This window comes from Miscanthus floridulus, chromosome 19 (genome assembly GCF_019320115.1).
Source record: "Miscanthus floridulus cultivar M001 chromosome 19, ASM1932011v1, whole genome shotgun sequence".
NCBI classification, from domain to species: Eukaryota; Viridiplantae; Streptophyta; class Magnoliopsida; order Poales; family Poaceae; genus Miscanthus; species Miscanthus floridulus.
In genome coordinates, this window is record NC_089598.1 from 27,443,885 (window position 1) to 27,460,167 (window position 16,283).

At 44.0% G+C, this 16,283-nt stretch overlaps 1 protein-coding gene across 1 annotated transcript; it reads left to right on the forward strand.

Moving 5' to 3' along the window:
* Window positions 1-234: 234 nt before the first annotated feature.
* Window positions 235-836, forward strand: LOC136525781 (succinate dehydrogenase subunit 5, mitochondrial-like). Its single transcript, XM_066518651.1, has 3 exons — window positions 235-238; window positions 362-591; window positions 747-836. The coding sequence occupies exons 1-3, from the start codon at window positions 235-237 to the stop codon at window positions 834-836; spliced, it is 324 nt and encodes a 107-aa protein (XP_066374748.1).
* Window positions 837-16,283: the final 15,447 nt, after the last annotated feature.

Here is a 16,283-nt window from a genome sequence, read left to right on the forward strand (position 1 = left end):
CTGCACAACACCATCGATCCTCACCATCCCGGGGTAGTTTGCCCTGCACAGAAGACCCAGGATCCCGTTTACTCGGCGAGAGTGACTCCCTGGGATCACCATTTCCCAATCCCTCCACAAAGTTATTGAGATTGAATATTAGTTTCTATTATAACTTAAAAACCTGTGAAGTAGTGTTAACATGCAAAAATTACTTACTTAGTTCCGGAGGGTCGAATCACTGGCCGTCTCTGTATGGGTAAGTCTGGGAGGCTAGAAGACTCAATGATGCCTTGTTTGTTTTCATTATGATGTGATTCTAATACTGCACTTCACTTAAAACTTCTCATTCTTAATTAGCTTGTCCATGTTATAAGCTCAGGTGGGAACAATCCTCTCTCATGGAAACTGAGGCGCTTCTTCAGTTCAAATGAAAAACACTTGCCTGCAATATCTGACCCAGAGATAGAATCTGCATTTAAGGATTTGTTGGCTGCTAGTTGGAATGAACTTCCAGATTCTCTCGTAGCAGAAGCAAAGAAAGCAGTATCTAAAGCCACCGATGATAAGGCTGGTCAAGAGGCTTTGAAAAATGTATTTCGTGCAGCTGAGGTGTGTGAAGAATTTAGTGGAACCTTGGTTACCCTAAGAATGACTCTTGATGATCTTTGCGGTCTGACTGGCGAAGTTGGTACTTGTTATCTCTATTTCCTCATGCATTTTTTTGGTGTGCTTATATCAGTCTGATCAAGGCAGATCTTTTGCAGAATGTGGGTCCCTTACCTGGTTATATTGAAGATGCTGTTAAAGCTGCATATAATCGCTACATGACATATCTGGAGTCCTTTGGCCCTTAGGAAAATTATCTAGGAAAATTATCCAATTGCACTTTGCATGTGAAATCTGAAGTACCAAATATGGCTCCCCTTCTGTCTGTGACGAGGTGACAGCAACTGGTTGTTTTGTTACCACCAGGGACAAGCTCATGTCAATCCTCTCTGCAGGTAGGATTTGAGAAAAAGTATATCGGACATTTTGAAATTGGTGATATGTGGGTTAGATTTGCTTTATTGGTTCAGGGTAATTTTTGTTCAAATTGGTAAATATTTTCCCCGTTTCTCTAACTTTCACCATAAACCAGCAAAACAAGCATGCATTGGATTTTTCATATGTTCATCACATGTTCATGAAAAGTTGAGATCCCACATGCATTGGATTTTTTATTTACATTAGGAGTTCACCACTGCTTATTTGGTCAAACTAGAAATTTCTTGCACATTCATATTAACTATATCACAAATATTTGTATGCCAAATCAAAAATTTATATTTCGTAGTTCACAAGTGAAATCATGTGCGATTCGATTAGTCTTTGTGTACAGATCTATTGTGTAAACATCACTAGAAAGAGATTGCACAAATGCATATAGTCATAACTCGAAAAAAGGAAAATATGGTGGCTTAGGGCATTTACTGGTGGCGGCGGCGGTGGAGGACCGCCCGGTGGCGGCGGTGGTGGAGGGGAGGAGGCGGCCGCGGCGGCGGCAGTCCCGCGGTGGCGGCGGGTGACCACCCTCCCCCGGTGGCGACGACGTGGAGGGGAGGAGGCGGCCGCTGCTGCTGGGGCCCACCCCACCCCACCTCGCGGGAACGGGAGCGAAGGAGGGAGCACGGGGCGGCGTCGGCGGAGGGGATCGTCGTCCGGTGCGCCGGTGCCGCTGTCTCTCTCTCCGTCTCTCCGGTGGTGGCGGCTGTGGGGGACCGCCCGGTGGCGGCGGTGGTGGAGGGGAGGAGGCGGTCGCGGCGGTGTGTGTGTGTGTGTCTGTGCACGATTTGAGGGAGGCACGGCTTAGTGTTGAATGCTTCTGTTTACCGAGTGCCTAGATGTACGGCACTCGGTAAACTCAAGCACCGCAGCCCAGTGACATGTGGGCCTGGTACATGTTTACCGAGTGCCCAGATCTACGGCACTCGGTAAACATAGCCCACTGTGGCAGACAGGTGGGCCGTGGCTAACCTTTACCGAGTGTTTGAGGTCACACTCGGTAAAAGTATCCATTATTTCATACAAAACAAAAAAGAAAAAATGCCAATTTAATCCTAAAATTCACCAAACTTTCACATGAACTATTTCATGTCATCTATTTACTATCTAAAAAATTCCAAGTTTAAATCATAATGTTGAATTTCACTCTTAATAGAAATCCTACTCGTCAATGTGAATGTTTAACATCTCTTTGGGAGATGTACCGGTTCGGCAGCGACGAATGTAAAAATACTTCCAAAACGTTATGAAAATTTTTCTATAACATAGATGTATGCTTCAATGTTAATTCTTCCAATCTCGTGATTTATCGAGTTCGATTTTAATTATTACAATTAAATTTACACGATATGTACCTAATTTTCATAAAGAATGAAAAGTTTGTGAAATATAGTAAATAAATCGAAATAAACACCATATTTTGGAATGGAGTACTAAATATCATATGTGGATAGAGGAAAAAGAATGAAGGAAAAACAAGAAATTTGGTTGAATTTTACCGAGTGTTGCGCCAATACACTCGGTAAAAGGTAGTGTTTACCGAGTGTTGTGCTGATAACACTCGGTAAACATGTCATACCGTGACGCCGTTTGGCCCACGGTTGCTATCCTAGTGACGTGGCACCTCAATACCGAGTGTCTGTTTTTACCGAGTGTGCCCCTTCGGTAAAATTGTATTTTTACCGAGTGTCTTAATTTACCGAGTGTGCTGACTCGGTAAAGCGGTATACTACCGGGTGTTTATGTTTTCCGAGTGTTGGCACTCGGTAAATACTGTTTTCCGAGTGCCCCGACTTTTGACACTCGGTAATTGTCGGGGCACTCGGTAACTACACTGTCTCCGGTAGTGATGGTTTTATCATTACTAACAAATGTGTTCGTGCGTCGCAACAAAATTTATAGCATGTTGCATGCTTAATATCATAAAGAAATATGGCTTTATCGTAATGGTAGATGTGGGTAATTTAGAAGGTTACTTTATATTATCGTCCATGATGGCAAAAGTTTGGATAATTTAGGTGCAAATCTAGAAGGTTACTTTAGTTACCCGTTATAGTGACTGAAATGAGTAAATTCAGATGCATACCTAGTGGGTTACTTCATGCTATTGCTCACAATGTTACATATGGATTTACCTTTGTTTCAAAAAAAAAAATTCTCCTATAACATCCAATATCTATTATTGTCTATGATGATTAGTCTACCAAATCGATCTCCGTAAGGATTTCGGTTTATTCCACTTCCTCAAACAGCACAAGAGCTGCAGTTCCTCTCATCTCAGGGCTCAGGCTCATCTCCCCCAGTCCCCGGTCCTGCTCAGATCGCGCGCAGATTATGTGTCCCTTGACGGCTTGATCCACCCGGCAAAGGTAGCCCCACCCCGTTGACGAAGCTGGAACCATGTCTGCTTCACCTGTGCGCACGAAGCAATCGTTCCGATCGAACGAAGGGGTAGGTTTCAGACCAGATGCGGTGCAACCTTTCGCCGCCGGATCTTATTGCAGATTTGCGTGCCGGAGAGGAGCTGATCACCAATGGGGTGAGAGGTAGCACGCAGGAGTAACAAATACAATAATGAGCCGAGTCATTCACGGCATTGGCATGCATCCTGGCGTCTCCCTTATCGGTTATTACAGCCTTGCGAAAAAGAGCAGTGGCCAGTGGATCACGCACGTGGACGAGTCCAACGTTTTGGTGACCGTCAAAGGCCTTCTAGAGCGAAAGCTTGAATCCTTGCACAAATTCTTTGACTTGATCGCGTGCGTGATTCAGCACGTGACACGTAGTGCCAACGTGCTCACCACTCTCATATGTAGTTTGTAGCCTTTGTGCTTGTGCCTGCCAACTCCAATGACCATCCGGAGCACTGAACTCGTCAGTCCTTGCGACATTCCCTATAAAATTCACTCCACACTGCTCACAGAGTCACGGCAGCACAGGACGGGAAGGAAGTCGCGAGACAACAGAGAGAGGGGGTGATCCACATCCACATGGCGGAGGCCCTCGTTCCGAGGATCATCGTCCTGGCTCTGGGCGCCGGGACGTTGGGGTTGGTGCGACTGTGCCACCAGCGAAGCCCGAAACCTTTCGGATATTCTACCTTTGTCCTTTGCCTTTTCGTTTCTTTCTTTCAGCGTTTGGGGTTGGTTTCAGGCAGGGCTTATCAGACAGGGTCTATCAGTCAGCCAACAGTATTTTCTTCTCCCAACAAATCAGCATCAGTTAGATTTATCAGCCTAAAAATCAATCAACGAATCGGCCCTGTGATGAGAGGGGCCGAGGCCGAGACTGTCTGGAACACTAGTCACACTCATTGACCACATCTGTGACTGTGAGTCCACGGTCCACCACCAGTACGTGTCCATCCAATTCAACTGGGTAATCCCATAAGGACGAAATTTTTGCAGTGGCGACAGTTTTTAACTGAACATGAATATATAGTATAGTATATATGATTTAGCATGTACAGTAATAATGATCCAACCAGGCAACCACCTCTACGAGCTTGCAGCAGTTTTAGCGTCGCTTCTAGTCGATGCTGCCTTCACCATACATAACATCATCTAGTCCTCCATGTCACCATGTCGATCCTATCAGCTCATCAGCAGAAGATTATGCTGCAGAATAGTAATATTTATCCGAGTTTAATTACGATGCTCCTAGTTTATTTGGCTTATTCAGAGCTTCGTTTCCAGTTTCACAAAAGATTATATATATATGTTCAAGTTTCTACAGCATTTGCAAAAAAAAGAACTCACTTTAGCTTGGACTCTCTCCAAGTCCAAGCAAGCCGAGTCAAGCAACTTTATTTCGTCCTGCAGAAATGTACTACCCCCGAAAGATTCGGTGACGGCCTCATCTGCAGCCTCGCTCGTCACCCACGGTCGACGGGAGAACCTGTCCTTTCTTTTCGTCCACCTCTTTGTCCCTGTGTGGTCCTGATATTTCCACACGTTCTAACGTCCAAGCCAGTTGCCCTGACGCTGACCGGCCGGCAGCCCGGCACGCATACAACAAAGGCTGCTAAAGGCAAAATCTGAAGTTCTCTGAACATAGACCGATCGGCACAGTGTTGCTTTGGTCAGTACGTACTGAGTAATCTATCTATACGTTGCCGCGTTCCGAAATTTCGGATCAGGCGATGCCACTGAGATCTCTCGTACTCTCACTCAGTCACTCTCATGTGTCACTGTTTTGGTGCCCGGCGCACTTGGATGACAATATTCCTTTGGATATTTTCCTCAAAAGAAACTGAAACAGTTCCTTTGTTGCCTTGATGTCCAGCTTTCCGCATCCCTGATAATATCACACATGACCTCTTTCAAGGAGTCATTGCGAGACTCAAAGCTCAGCCTATTGCAGGCAATCCATTCTGACCGAATGAGGCAAGTGCAGAGCAGAACCAATCATCCATGGCCGACGTCGCTCTCCTCTGGCGAGATGAATTCCTAAGCAGTCTTTCTACACCCCCCCCCCCCCCCCCCCCCCCCCCCCCCACCCAAAAAAAAAAACCCTAAGCAGTCCCAAATGCGAGAGGCTATAGGACAGGAAACAAAGATGTGATCCCCGGTCTATTGAGTACCAAGGCAATTCTGGTAGGATGATTCCTCCAGCTTCCAAATGTTCTCGTTAGACGTTAGCCTGAGAGCTTAAGCCTGTTGTTGTCAAGAAGCCAGCCGAAGAGATGAGCATGTATATCCGGGAGAATGGCTTCATGCATGAGCATGTAGTAGTAGACGCGGTGTTAGAGAGACGGCCGGAGAGGGATGCTCACATCACCATCGAGGACGTTGCATGTGTAGCACGACTTTTTTTAGATGAAGGAATATTTGTAGCACGGCTTAAGCTTGAAGAAAGTTCACTTCGGTATCTGGTGTGTGTTGTGAACAAATCGACATGGTCACTCATGCAGATCTAAAGTGAGCGGTTCATCACGTCCAAAGCATCCATATTCAGCATGTCGTCTCAGGTACTGAATTTCAAGGATGCTAGCTAAGTTGATCACGGCAAGTAGCTGTACTGCCTAGTTGAGGGCCGCTTCTGAAAGTGAAGTCGCAGAGCAGTTTTCAGAATTCAGAAGCAGAAAAAAGGTATATTCTGCTGAGCATACATGCACGTTACTAACTGAGTAAATAAAGGAAATAAGGCGTGATTATACTTTACTGACTAGTGAGTGAACTCTGGATCTTACAGCTAGTACTGTTGTGCTTCCAGACGAAACTGGCTGAAAAAACACTGTTCTGGCTGAATTGTTGTGAGAGAAAAATACTGTTCCGACTGAAAACAAGCCGAATATGGGGTAAGTCGAATGGGGCCGAACATCAATTCACCCTGCTGTAAAAACGCACTGCACTCTGAAATTATTCAAAAGGAGGAAGCAATTAGCCGTTGTACATCTCATACAGGGGACTTTTAGTTATATATGAGCGGCTAATTTATTCTTCTTCCTAACCAAAACATTAGAGTCTAACAAAGGGACCTTAAATGATAATTCTTCAAAAGATGGATACCACATCCTGTGCAACAATCATGCACATACGCCAATCTGAACTTTTCTTTCCAGGAAGTAAAAACCTTGTCGCTTTCTGTATTACAGTCTTTTTTTTTTCCCATTTCTTAGTCTCGATCCACCACAAAGTATGTAAACTATGATATTAGTTTTTTAATGCTTGTCATCTTTAGTTTCTGTGTGTGCCTTTCCCCCTTTTTTTTCTTTGATTGTCTTCAATTAAATTTTGTTCCCACCGCATTTCCTATATATATTGCTCACAGTTTTGTAAATTTAATATACGATGATAGCTGTTATTAGTGTTAAAAGATAAGGGTTAGAACGTGGAGGGCCTTACCTGCATGTACAGTGGGCTCACTTTGCTTGGTTAATTTGTATCATAAGCTATAACCCAGTTTCAAGAACCCTCATTTTATCATATTTTGAAATTGGTAATATTTCTCACAGTCCAGTTGTCTTGCAACAGTTCCAGTGTCTTTGATGGTAGTCTGCAGGTAGTGACTACCTGTCAAAAGATTTCCGAGCAGCACAAAGGTGGTTGGACTTACTGGCAAGGTAATCTATTACATGGACCTTGTTCAGTATCAGTGCATTTTTATTTGCTTCTTTCTCTAATTTCGGAACTGTAGCTATTATTGGCTTCCTTCTTTGATTCCTATCCTATAGCTACCATTGAGTATAACTTTACTGTCTACACTTTATATAGAAGCTTAAGTAAATAAATAGTTGCAAAACTGTACTTATAGCAAACCGAGTTCATAATGCGTACAGTATATTTTAGAAAACACATCTATTTTTTTATGGTAAAGTAAATAAATTTGCCTGAACATTACTCTCGTTATATTTGTATATGCACCATGTAATATTTTCACCTTGGAAATAGGTACCCTCCATAGGCTAAATTGGGGCTTAGTTAATGACAAACCAACGAATCTTCATCTTTGTTGTACATGAACTAAACATATATTTCCTATGTATAACACTCATATTCTCTCTTTTTATTGCAGTCTGGTGATCACCTTAAACTAAGCTAATGGACACCAGCTCTACGAAGAAGATATCTGAAGGTCTGATGAACTTTTTCCTTATTTTTCTTACCTCAAATTTTTTCTTATTTATTGTACCGTTTGTAGACACAAAGCTACGAGTACAAAAAATCTAGGGTATAAAATATAATATACACGTTCTGGATGTATATCTACCTCTCTTATTGCTCATATCTATATCTATACCTAATAATAAAGAGGCATAATTTGTGTCACATGTAAATTTTCGTCCAGCCTTGTGTCCGATCTATTCTCCGCCGGCACGGATCTGCCTGAGATCGGGCGTTGTTTTGGGGGAAGAGGATGAGAAAAAAAATAAAAGAGAAGGAAGGGTTTCAGGTGGAAAAGTGCAAGAGGGAAAGAAAAGGTGGAAGGATTTAAATTGAATTCGAGAAATTCAGGGATTCCTTGTGTAAAAGTTCAACCCACGCTGCTGGGCTGGAATCTGCCATGGCGCCTTTTGCGCCAGTAGATTGGGCTGAGCCGTGGCCTGGTCCTTTTTTTGTTTTTTTTTTCTAGCAAAACAGCAAACTTGTAAACTGATAGAGGATGTTTCCTTAGTCTTTTTGCAGTGAATTTTTTATTCTAATCGTCTATTGATGTGTAGAATCTATGGTAAAAATTTCATGTATAATGGACACATATTGACTGAGTTAAAGTTTAAAAGAAAAATGGTCCAAATAGAATACAATGTAGGAGCACAAAGCACTCGAGGCCACACCACGACAGGTGACAAGTCTATCTCCCTGCAAATATTGATGCAAGCGGGCTTAATACTCCTATAGGCGACCCATACGATGCCGCATTAGCCGTTTACAAAACTTGTGTATCTTCATGGCTCGGCCATATGTTGGTCTTGCCACCAACACGCTTCCTCCATACCTTCTGAAGTGTGCACTCCCACCGTGCCAGTACGTTGTTGCTTTCAGCGTAAAATGCGTGATGCAGGACAGGGTGCGGCGTGGTCGGAAGGCCAGCACCACGCCTAATCCACCGCTGACGAGCAATGTCCCAGATAGAGCCTCATCGTGGGCACTGGCCCTAACGGGATGCTTCACATATAGCAAGACCACTGAGCTTACAGAGATTGGACCCCCAGTTGTCAAGCTTGGCTCTGCACCGCCGCTCCATGGCATGCATTGCACTCCGTGAACACCACGCGGTCGCCTCGCCGCCATGGCCTTTGAGCCATGGAATTCTGATATTCGTTCCTATCAATGCTTGTTTCTGACGCAGATGCAATGAGGCGCCTCTATGTAAGACGCCATGCCCTGCATGGGCGAGCTAGAGGAGATAGTTGCGGTGTTTGAGGAGGTCGATGAGGTAGAGGAGACGAACCAGAACTGCCATGGGTGTTCACACACTAAACAAAATTCGATCTTCTGACATAAACAATTATTTTTTATACTTAAATCTTAAGACGAATGAAAATTAGTATATGTTTTTTATTAATCCGCTGTAACACACGGGCAATTTTGCTAGTTACACTCTATATATATAGAACATGTTTTCTTTATCTTCGAAATCTTTCATGAGCCCACCGACGCGCGCTGCACTAGTGACTCACGATTCACGAACACGCCATCCCCTGTACAAATATTCCTCACAGTCACAGCACCCACACCATCGCATTCGCTTCTCACCCATGGGCCACGGATCACGTGGCACCACCACCACGAACCGCTGCTACAGCAGTAGGCTTTAAACCCTAGCACGATAGTGCCCTCTCCGCCAACGGGCAGGCTGTCTAGCCACTCCAAACCGCAAGATCCTGTGCTAACCCCAGTTTCCGCCGTCGCCGACCTTTGCACTACATTCATGGCCATCGAGATCTTCTCCACCCTCGACCCGCAGCTGGGTGGTGATCTATATGCTTAAGCCCCGCTACTCGATAGCGTCGTCGAGCTACTGCTGCTGCTGGTGGCGCTGGGGGCCATCTTCACTACTGTCACGGTCATCTACCACCATCTGCACCACATCTCGGCGGGCACGGGCGTCGGCAACCGCCGCCTCTGGCAACTGGCCGCCACTGGGAACCCTTAGCCTCTGGGTCGATGGCAATGTTATTGATGGCGCGCAAGCTCGCGTGCTCGGGCTGGCTGCTGCTTGTGTCCTCCCAGCGGCAGTGGTCACGACCTTCTTTCTAGGGATGGCGCTCATCATCGTCGCGCACATCCGCGCCGGTAGCGGCGAAGGTGGGCATATCCAGGGGGCTACCATGTCGTTCCTTAGCAAGACAACGTTTGCAGTGGCGGCGGCCCTCTTCTAGCTCACGGCCTTGGCCCTCTGCGTCGACACCTATTAGAAATTTAGGTAATTTCAGTATTCATTTAATCCAGAAAAAATAACATGTTTGTGGCCTCATATATGTGCACGTGTGATCTAAGTGACATGGACATGTAGATTATACTAATAATCATGATTTTAATTGCTGAAGTTAGGTAATGAACTAGAACATACCCAGCAGCACCAGAGCCGGTTGCGCTAGTCGACATAGCGACTGTTGGTGTAGTCGTCCTACTCGATGCAGTGAGGAGAGGCTGCAGTGCTGAACTCCCACTGCCGTCACGAACGCCATGAAGAAGATGAAGTCATAGGTTGTGGATCGATCGAGCAGTCGCGTGATCGCTCCCCAAAAACCTGATGGCCACCCTTCACCCGAACAGATGAACTCGTACATGACTCGGTTTCGGAGGCCTACTCTCTCTATTCCCGTGCTCACAGGAACCAGGATGGGGAAGCCTTGGATGCAGCAGAAGGAGTGGATGTGTTTGTGCGTTGGATCGAGAGAGACGAATGTTGAAACGAGCCTTTCTATTTATGTCGTAGCCAGGCAAGCCAAAGGGCGCATGAGCCAGCCTTAGAAGGGAAGGAGACACCATGGGAGGGAGGAGAGGAGACCGATGCCACAGGAGGAGAGGAGACACCACGGAAGGGGAGGAGAGGAGACCGACGCCACAGGAGGAGAGGAGACGCATGTTACGGTAAACTCCCGTAACTCCCCTCATAACTTTCCTTATTAGGGGCAGAAACTCCTGAAACTCCTATCACTCTTCTCATTATTTTCCTTATCAGGGGCAGAAACTCCCGTCATCACGAGCAGAAACTCCCGTAACTCAGAAACTCCCATAACTCCTGCCCATAATTGATTTGAGTGGCAAAACCTTTCATGTCCCGCACCGCGTCGCGTCAGGGCCGGTAGCGGCGCGCGCATGTGTGGCTCGCCTCATCTTTTCTCAACCTTCTCAATGTGGACAGACACAGTCCGCACATTTAAGTCGAGTCAATATTCAGTCAAAATCCCGTATGGGACTAAATAACATTGTGCACATTATTTAATATGGACCTTAGAATTTATTTGATTTAATTAGATAATATATGGTCCTGGCCCACATTAAATCTAACAATCCCCACCAAATTTTAGGACACATGTTAAATAATCTTCAATCCACTGTTTTTTGATATACCAGAGTATCGACGGAGACTGTTAAGTTGAACATTTGTCTAGAACAGAGTTTACACTCAGTCACAACTGAACAATGGACTATGCCTTAAATTGATAGTTTTATGTAAAGTGAGTTTCACCAAAGTTCTTTTTTGGTACTAGGCTGCTACAAGCATCCCTCTAGTTGAAGCATATAAGTGACACTTCGAGGCCTTTCATGAGTATCTAGAGACTACCCACATCTCATATACTATGACTAGCAGTCGAACTCATATAGGTGTGCTCCTTCTAAAATGTCCTATAGGCTGACATCTCTGCTTAAATAAATAAGTCACTCGGATCACATTAAGGTATAAACCATCCTGCCTTACAGCATAGGAGAAATGTGCATTTCAGACGATATGGACCTTATTATAGGGGTCTTTCCATCACAGTCAACCACTACCTTGTTTCGCCATCCTACTTCATAGAATCTCCGATCACATAGGACATGTTACCACTATGGAATGACTTTATGTGGGTCTCAAGCCCATCTCCCTCGATGCACCATCTATCACATTACGTGACATTCCCTTAGTAAACTGATCTGCTAGATTTTTAGATATATGGACATAGTCCAACGCTATTACTCCGGAGTTTCTTGATTTTCTGACAGATTTTAACCGCCTCTTCACATGCCCTATAGACTTCATGTTATCCCTATAACTGTTCACTTTGATTATCATAGTCTGATTATCATAGTTCATGGAAATAGCCGGTATAGGTTTTTCAATCACCGACAAATCCATAAGGAGTTCACGAAGCCACTCAGCTTCAACAGTGGCGGTATCTAATGCTGTGAGTTCTATTTCTATTGTTGACCTCGTTAAGACAGTCTGCTTGCAAGACTTTCATGAAACAACGCCACCTCCAAGTGAGAACATATATCCATTTGTGGCATAAATCTCATCTGCATTAGATATCCAATTTGCATCACAATAACCCTCTAGTATCCTTGGATACCTGGTATATTCTATGCCATAACTCATAGTCCCTTTTAGATAGCTCAATACCCTATCAGGAGCACACCAATGATTATCTCCCGGATTTGAAACAAACCGGCTAAGTTTGCTTACAGGAAACGAGATATCAGGCCTCGTTGCACTAGCTAAATACATAAGTGAGCCAATTATTTAAGAATATCTCAATTGATCCCGTGCTATTCTTCAATTTTTCCTTAATAACACACTTGGGTCATAAAGAGTTGGAGCAGGCGTGCAGTCACTGTATCCAAAGCGACACAACACTTTTTCCATATAATGGGATTGCACGAGTGTTACCCCACCATTTCCTTCTTTGAGTAGCTTTATGTTAAGAATAACATCAGCTTCATCCAATTTTTTCATTTCAAAGTTACTAGACAAGAAGTCTTTCACTTCCTTGATCACATTAATATTATTTCCAAAAATTAGTATATCATCCACATATAAGCACAAGATTACACCTTCTCCTCCAACATACCGATAATATACACATTTATCAGCTTCGTTCATAACAAAGCCAGCTGATGTCAAAGTTCTATCGAATTTCTCATGCCACTGCTTAGGTACTTGTTTTAGACCATACAAAAAATTCAATAACTTACACACCTTTCCCTCTTGACCCTTTGCTATAAATCCATCCGGCTGATCCATATAGATCTCTTCCTCAAGCTCTCCATTCAAGAAAGCTATCTTAACGTCCATCTGGTGAACGAGAAGACCTTATGAGGCAGCCAAGAAAAGTAGCACTCGCATAGTCGTTAAACGGGCAACTGGTGAATAAGTATAAAAATAATCTTCACCTTCTTTCTGTGTATAGCCCTTTGCTACAAGCCTCGCCTTGTACTTCTCAATTGTACCATCAGGCCTAAGCTTTTTCTTGAACACCCATTTACATCCCACAGGCTTGCACCCATAAGGACGATCAATCACCTCCCAAGTTCCATTAGACATAATAGAGTCCATCTCACTCTGAACAGCTTCCTTCCATAAGTTAGCATCAAGAGATGAATATGCCTCTTCTATGGTTTTAGGAGTGTCATCCACGAGGTATATAACATAGTCTTCATCAAAAGACTATGCAGTTCTCTGTCTCTTACTCTTTCGAGTGACTATATTATTATGCTCCTCATGTTTTTCCACATGGGTTTCAACATCAGCGTGTATTACTAGGTTCATTCGTCTCATGAAATGAAATAGACTCATGACTAGAAGTGCTAGGTGTATTTTTATAGAAAACTCATTCTAAAAAATGTAGCATCTCTAGATTCCATGATAGTACCAACATTCATATCAGGCACTCTAGAATTTATTATTAAAAATCTATAACCCACTGCTGTGAATAGCATATCCAAAAAAGACACTAATCAACGGATTTTGGGCCCAAGCTTTCGTTTCTTATTAATTGGCACATTCACCTTTGCCAAACAACCCTATGTTCACAGGTAAGAGAGATTTAATCTCTTCTTCTCCTATTCCTCAAATGACGTAATTTCTTTGTTTTTAGTGGGCACTCTATTCAGGACATGACATGCTGTCAATATTGCCTCACCCCACCATTCCTTAGATAGTCCCGCTGTCTCTAACATGGCGTTAACTAACTTAGTTAGAATGCGGTTCTCTCTCTTGTAATCCCATTGGGTTGTGGTGAGTTTGGCGGTGTCCTCTCATGAATGATCCCATGCTCCGCGCAAAACTCAGAAAAATCATTTGAGAAATATTCTCCCCCGCGATGAGTCCGCAACAGTTTGATGTTCTTCTCTAGTTGGTTTTCTACTTCAGCTTTATAGATCTTAAAATAATGCAACGCTTCATCTTTTGATTTCAGTAAATACACATGGTAAAATCTAGTACAATCATCTATAATCGTCATGAAATACCTTTTGCCACCTTTGGTCAACTTGTCATTCATTTCGCATAGATCAGAATGATTAGTTCTAATGGTGCTAAGTCTCTTGCCGCAGCAGCCTTGTGAGGCTTGCGAGGTTGTTTAGATTCAACACATACATGGCATTTAGAATCTTTGACCAAATCAAATTTCAGAATTAAATTTAAACCAGCTGAGCGAGTCATAGAACCACAATTAATATGACATAAGTGCGAATGCCAAATATTTGTCTCATTAACTTGGCTCACATGGTTCACAAAATTAACACATACATCATTTAAAGACAAGCAGAACAAGCCTCTGCTCTCATAGCCTTTTCTAACAAAAGTTCCATACTTAAAAAGTACGCACTTATTCGACTCAAACACAAGTTTATAATCATCACGACATAATAGAGAACCACTAATCAAATTCTTCCTTATTGAGGGGACATGCTGCACGTTCTTTAGCTGCATGGCCTTTCCCGAAGTAAGCTTTAGATCGACCGTACCAACACCACGAACAGCCGCACGCGCCCCGTTCCCCATCAACAAGGAGGAAGTCCGCCCGACCTAATAAGAAGAAAATAAAGAGATATCAGCACACACATGAATATTAGCTCCTGCGTCAACCCATTAATCCGGTGAATGATAAACTGAAAGAACTATAGGTAAGAAATTACCATACCCTGATGTTCCTTCATCAGCCTCAATCATGTTTGCAGATTTCTTCTTGGGCTTCCACTTACCATCCGGGCAATCCTTAGCATAATGCCCAGGCTTGCCACAAGTGAAACAATTCCTATTTTTCTTGTTCTTCTTCTTCTTCTTCTTAAAAGGTGTAGTGTTCTTTTGTTTGAGTTCTTGCTGGAATTTCTTCTTGTGAGAGTGTTGAGGATTTTTCTGCACCACATGGGCACTAGAACCTCCCTCAATAGTTTTCTTGCCACGGACGTTCTTTGCTCTTGCCTTCTCTTCAACATCCAAAGAGCCAATAAGGTCGGAAATGCCAAACTCCTGTCTCTTATGTTTTAGAGAAGTAGCAAAATCTGTTCAAGCCTGTGGCAGCTTTGTAATAATACAGCCTGCCACAAACTTATCTAGCAATACACAACTAAAAATTTCAAGCTCTTTTACCTGTGTTTGTATCTTATGAGCTTGTTCTAGTACAGAATGGTTATCAACCATCCTGTAGTCATGAAACTGCTCCATGACATACAACTCACTACCAGCATCAGAAACTCTATATTTGGCCTCAAGTGCATCCCTCATCTCTTTACCAGTCTATAGCGGCACATATGCATCAACTATGGAGTCTCCTAGCACGCTCAGAATTACAGCCTTGAACGTAGTATCAGCATGTTTGAACGCACGCTCCTCATCAGGAGTATGCGGCCCAACAACCCTAGGTTCAGCAACAAAATAGCAGTGCATAGCAGTCAACCATAGAATGCACCTCTGCCGCAACCTCTTGTAATGAGTGCCCTCAAAGACATTCGGTTTTAGCATACCCGCAAAGCCGACTACCAAAAAAAATGCCTATCAGGTTTTTGGATTGTTAGAAATTTAGGCAATTTTAGTATTAATTTAATCAAGAAAAAGATTAATAACACGTTTGTGGCCTCATATATGTGCACGTGTGATCTAAGTGACATGGACATGTAGATGATACAAATAATCATGATTTTAATCGCTGAAGATAGGGGATGAACTAGAACATACCTAGTGGCACCAAAGCCGGTTGCGCTAGACAACATATCGCCTGTTGGTGTAGTCATCCCGCTCAATGCAGTGCAGAGAGGTTGCAGTGCCGAACTCCCACCGCCATCACGAACGCCGGGAAGAATATGAAGTCATAGGTCATGGATCGATCGAGTAGTCGCGTGATCTCTCTCCAAAAACCTGATGGCCGCAGTTCACCCGAGCAGATGAACTCATAGACAACTCGGTTTTGGAGGCCTGCTTTCCCTATTCCCGTGCTCGCAGGAACCGGGACGGGGAAGCCTTGGATGCAGCAGGAGTGGATGTGTTTGTGCATTGGAACGAGAGAGACGAATGTTGAAATGAGCATTTCTATTTATCTCGCAGCTAGGCAAGCCAAAGGGCACATGAGCCGGCCTTAGAAGGGAAGGAGATGGACAAAAAATAAGATATGACGATCTACCAAATGTAGGAGATCCAAAAATCACGGAGTCGCCCCCTAGCGATTCTGAGATCGCGCACTTCCCTGATCCCGATCCAGCTCGCCCCACCGGTGACTATGTCCGCTCCGCCTGTGTTTCTTCCCGATCACCGACGTCCACGCCCCGTCCACCGTCCCCATGGCGGTGCCAGCCACCGCATATCGAAGGTTAGCCGTTCTTGGCACCGTCGAC

Excerpts from the sequence above, each read along its gene's own strand:
- LOC136525781 (XM_066518651.1), top strand. Across the intron at positions 592-746 it reads ATGTATTTCGTGCAGCTGAG|AATGTGGGTCCCTTACCTGG; the intron begins GTGTGTGAAGAA and ends GATCTTTTGCAG.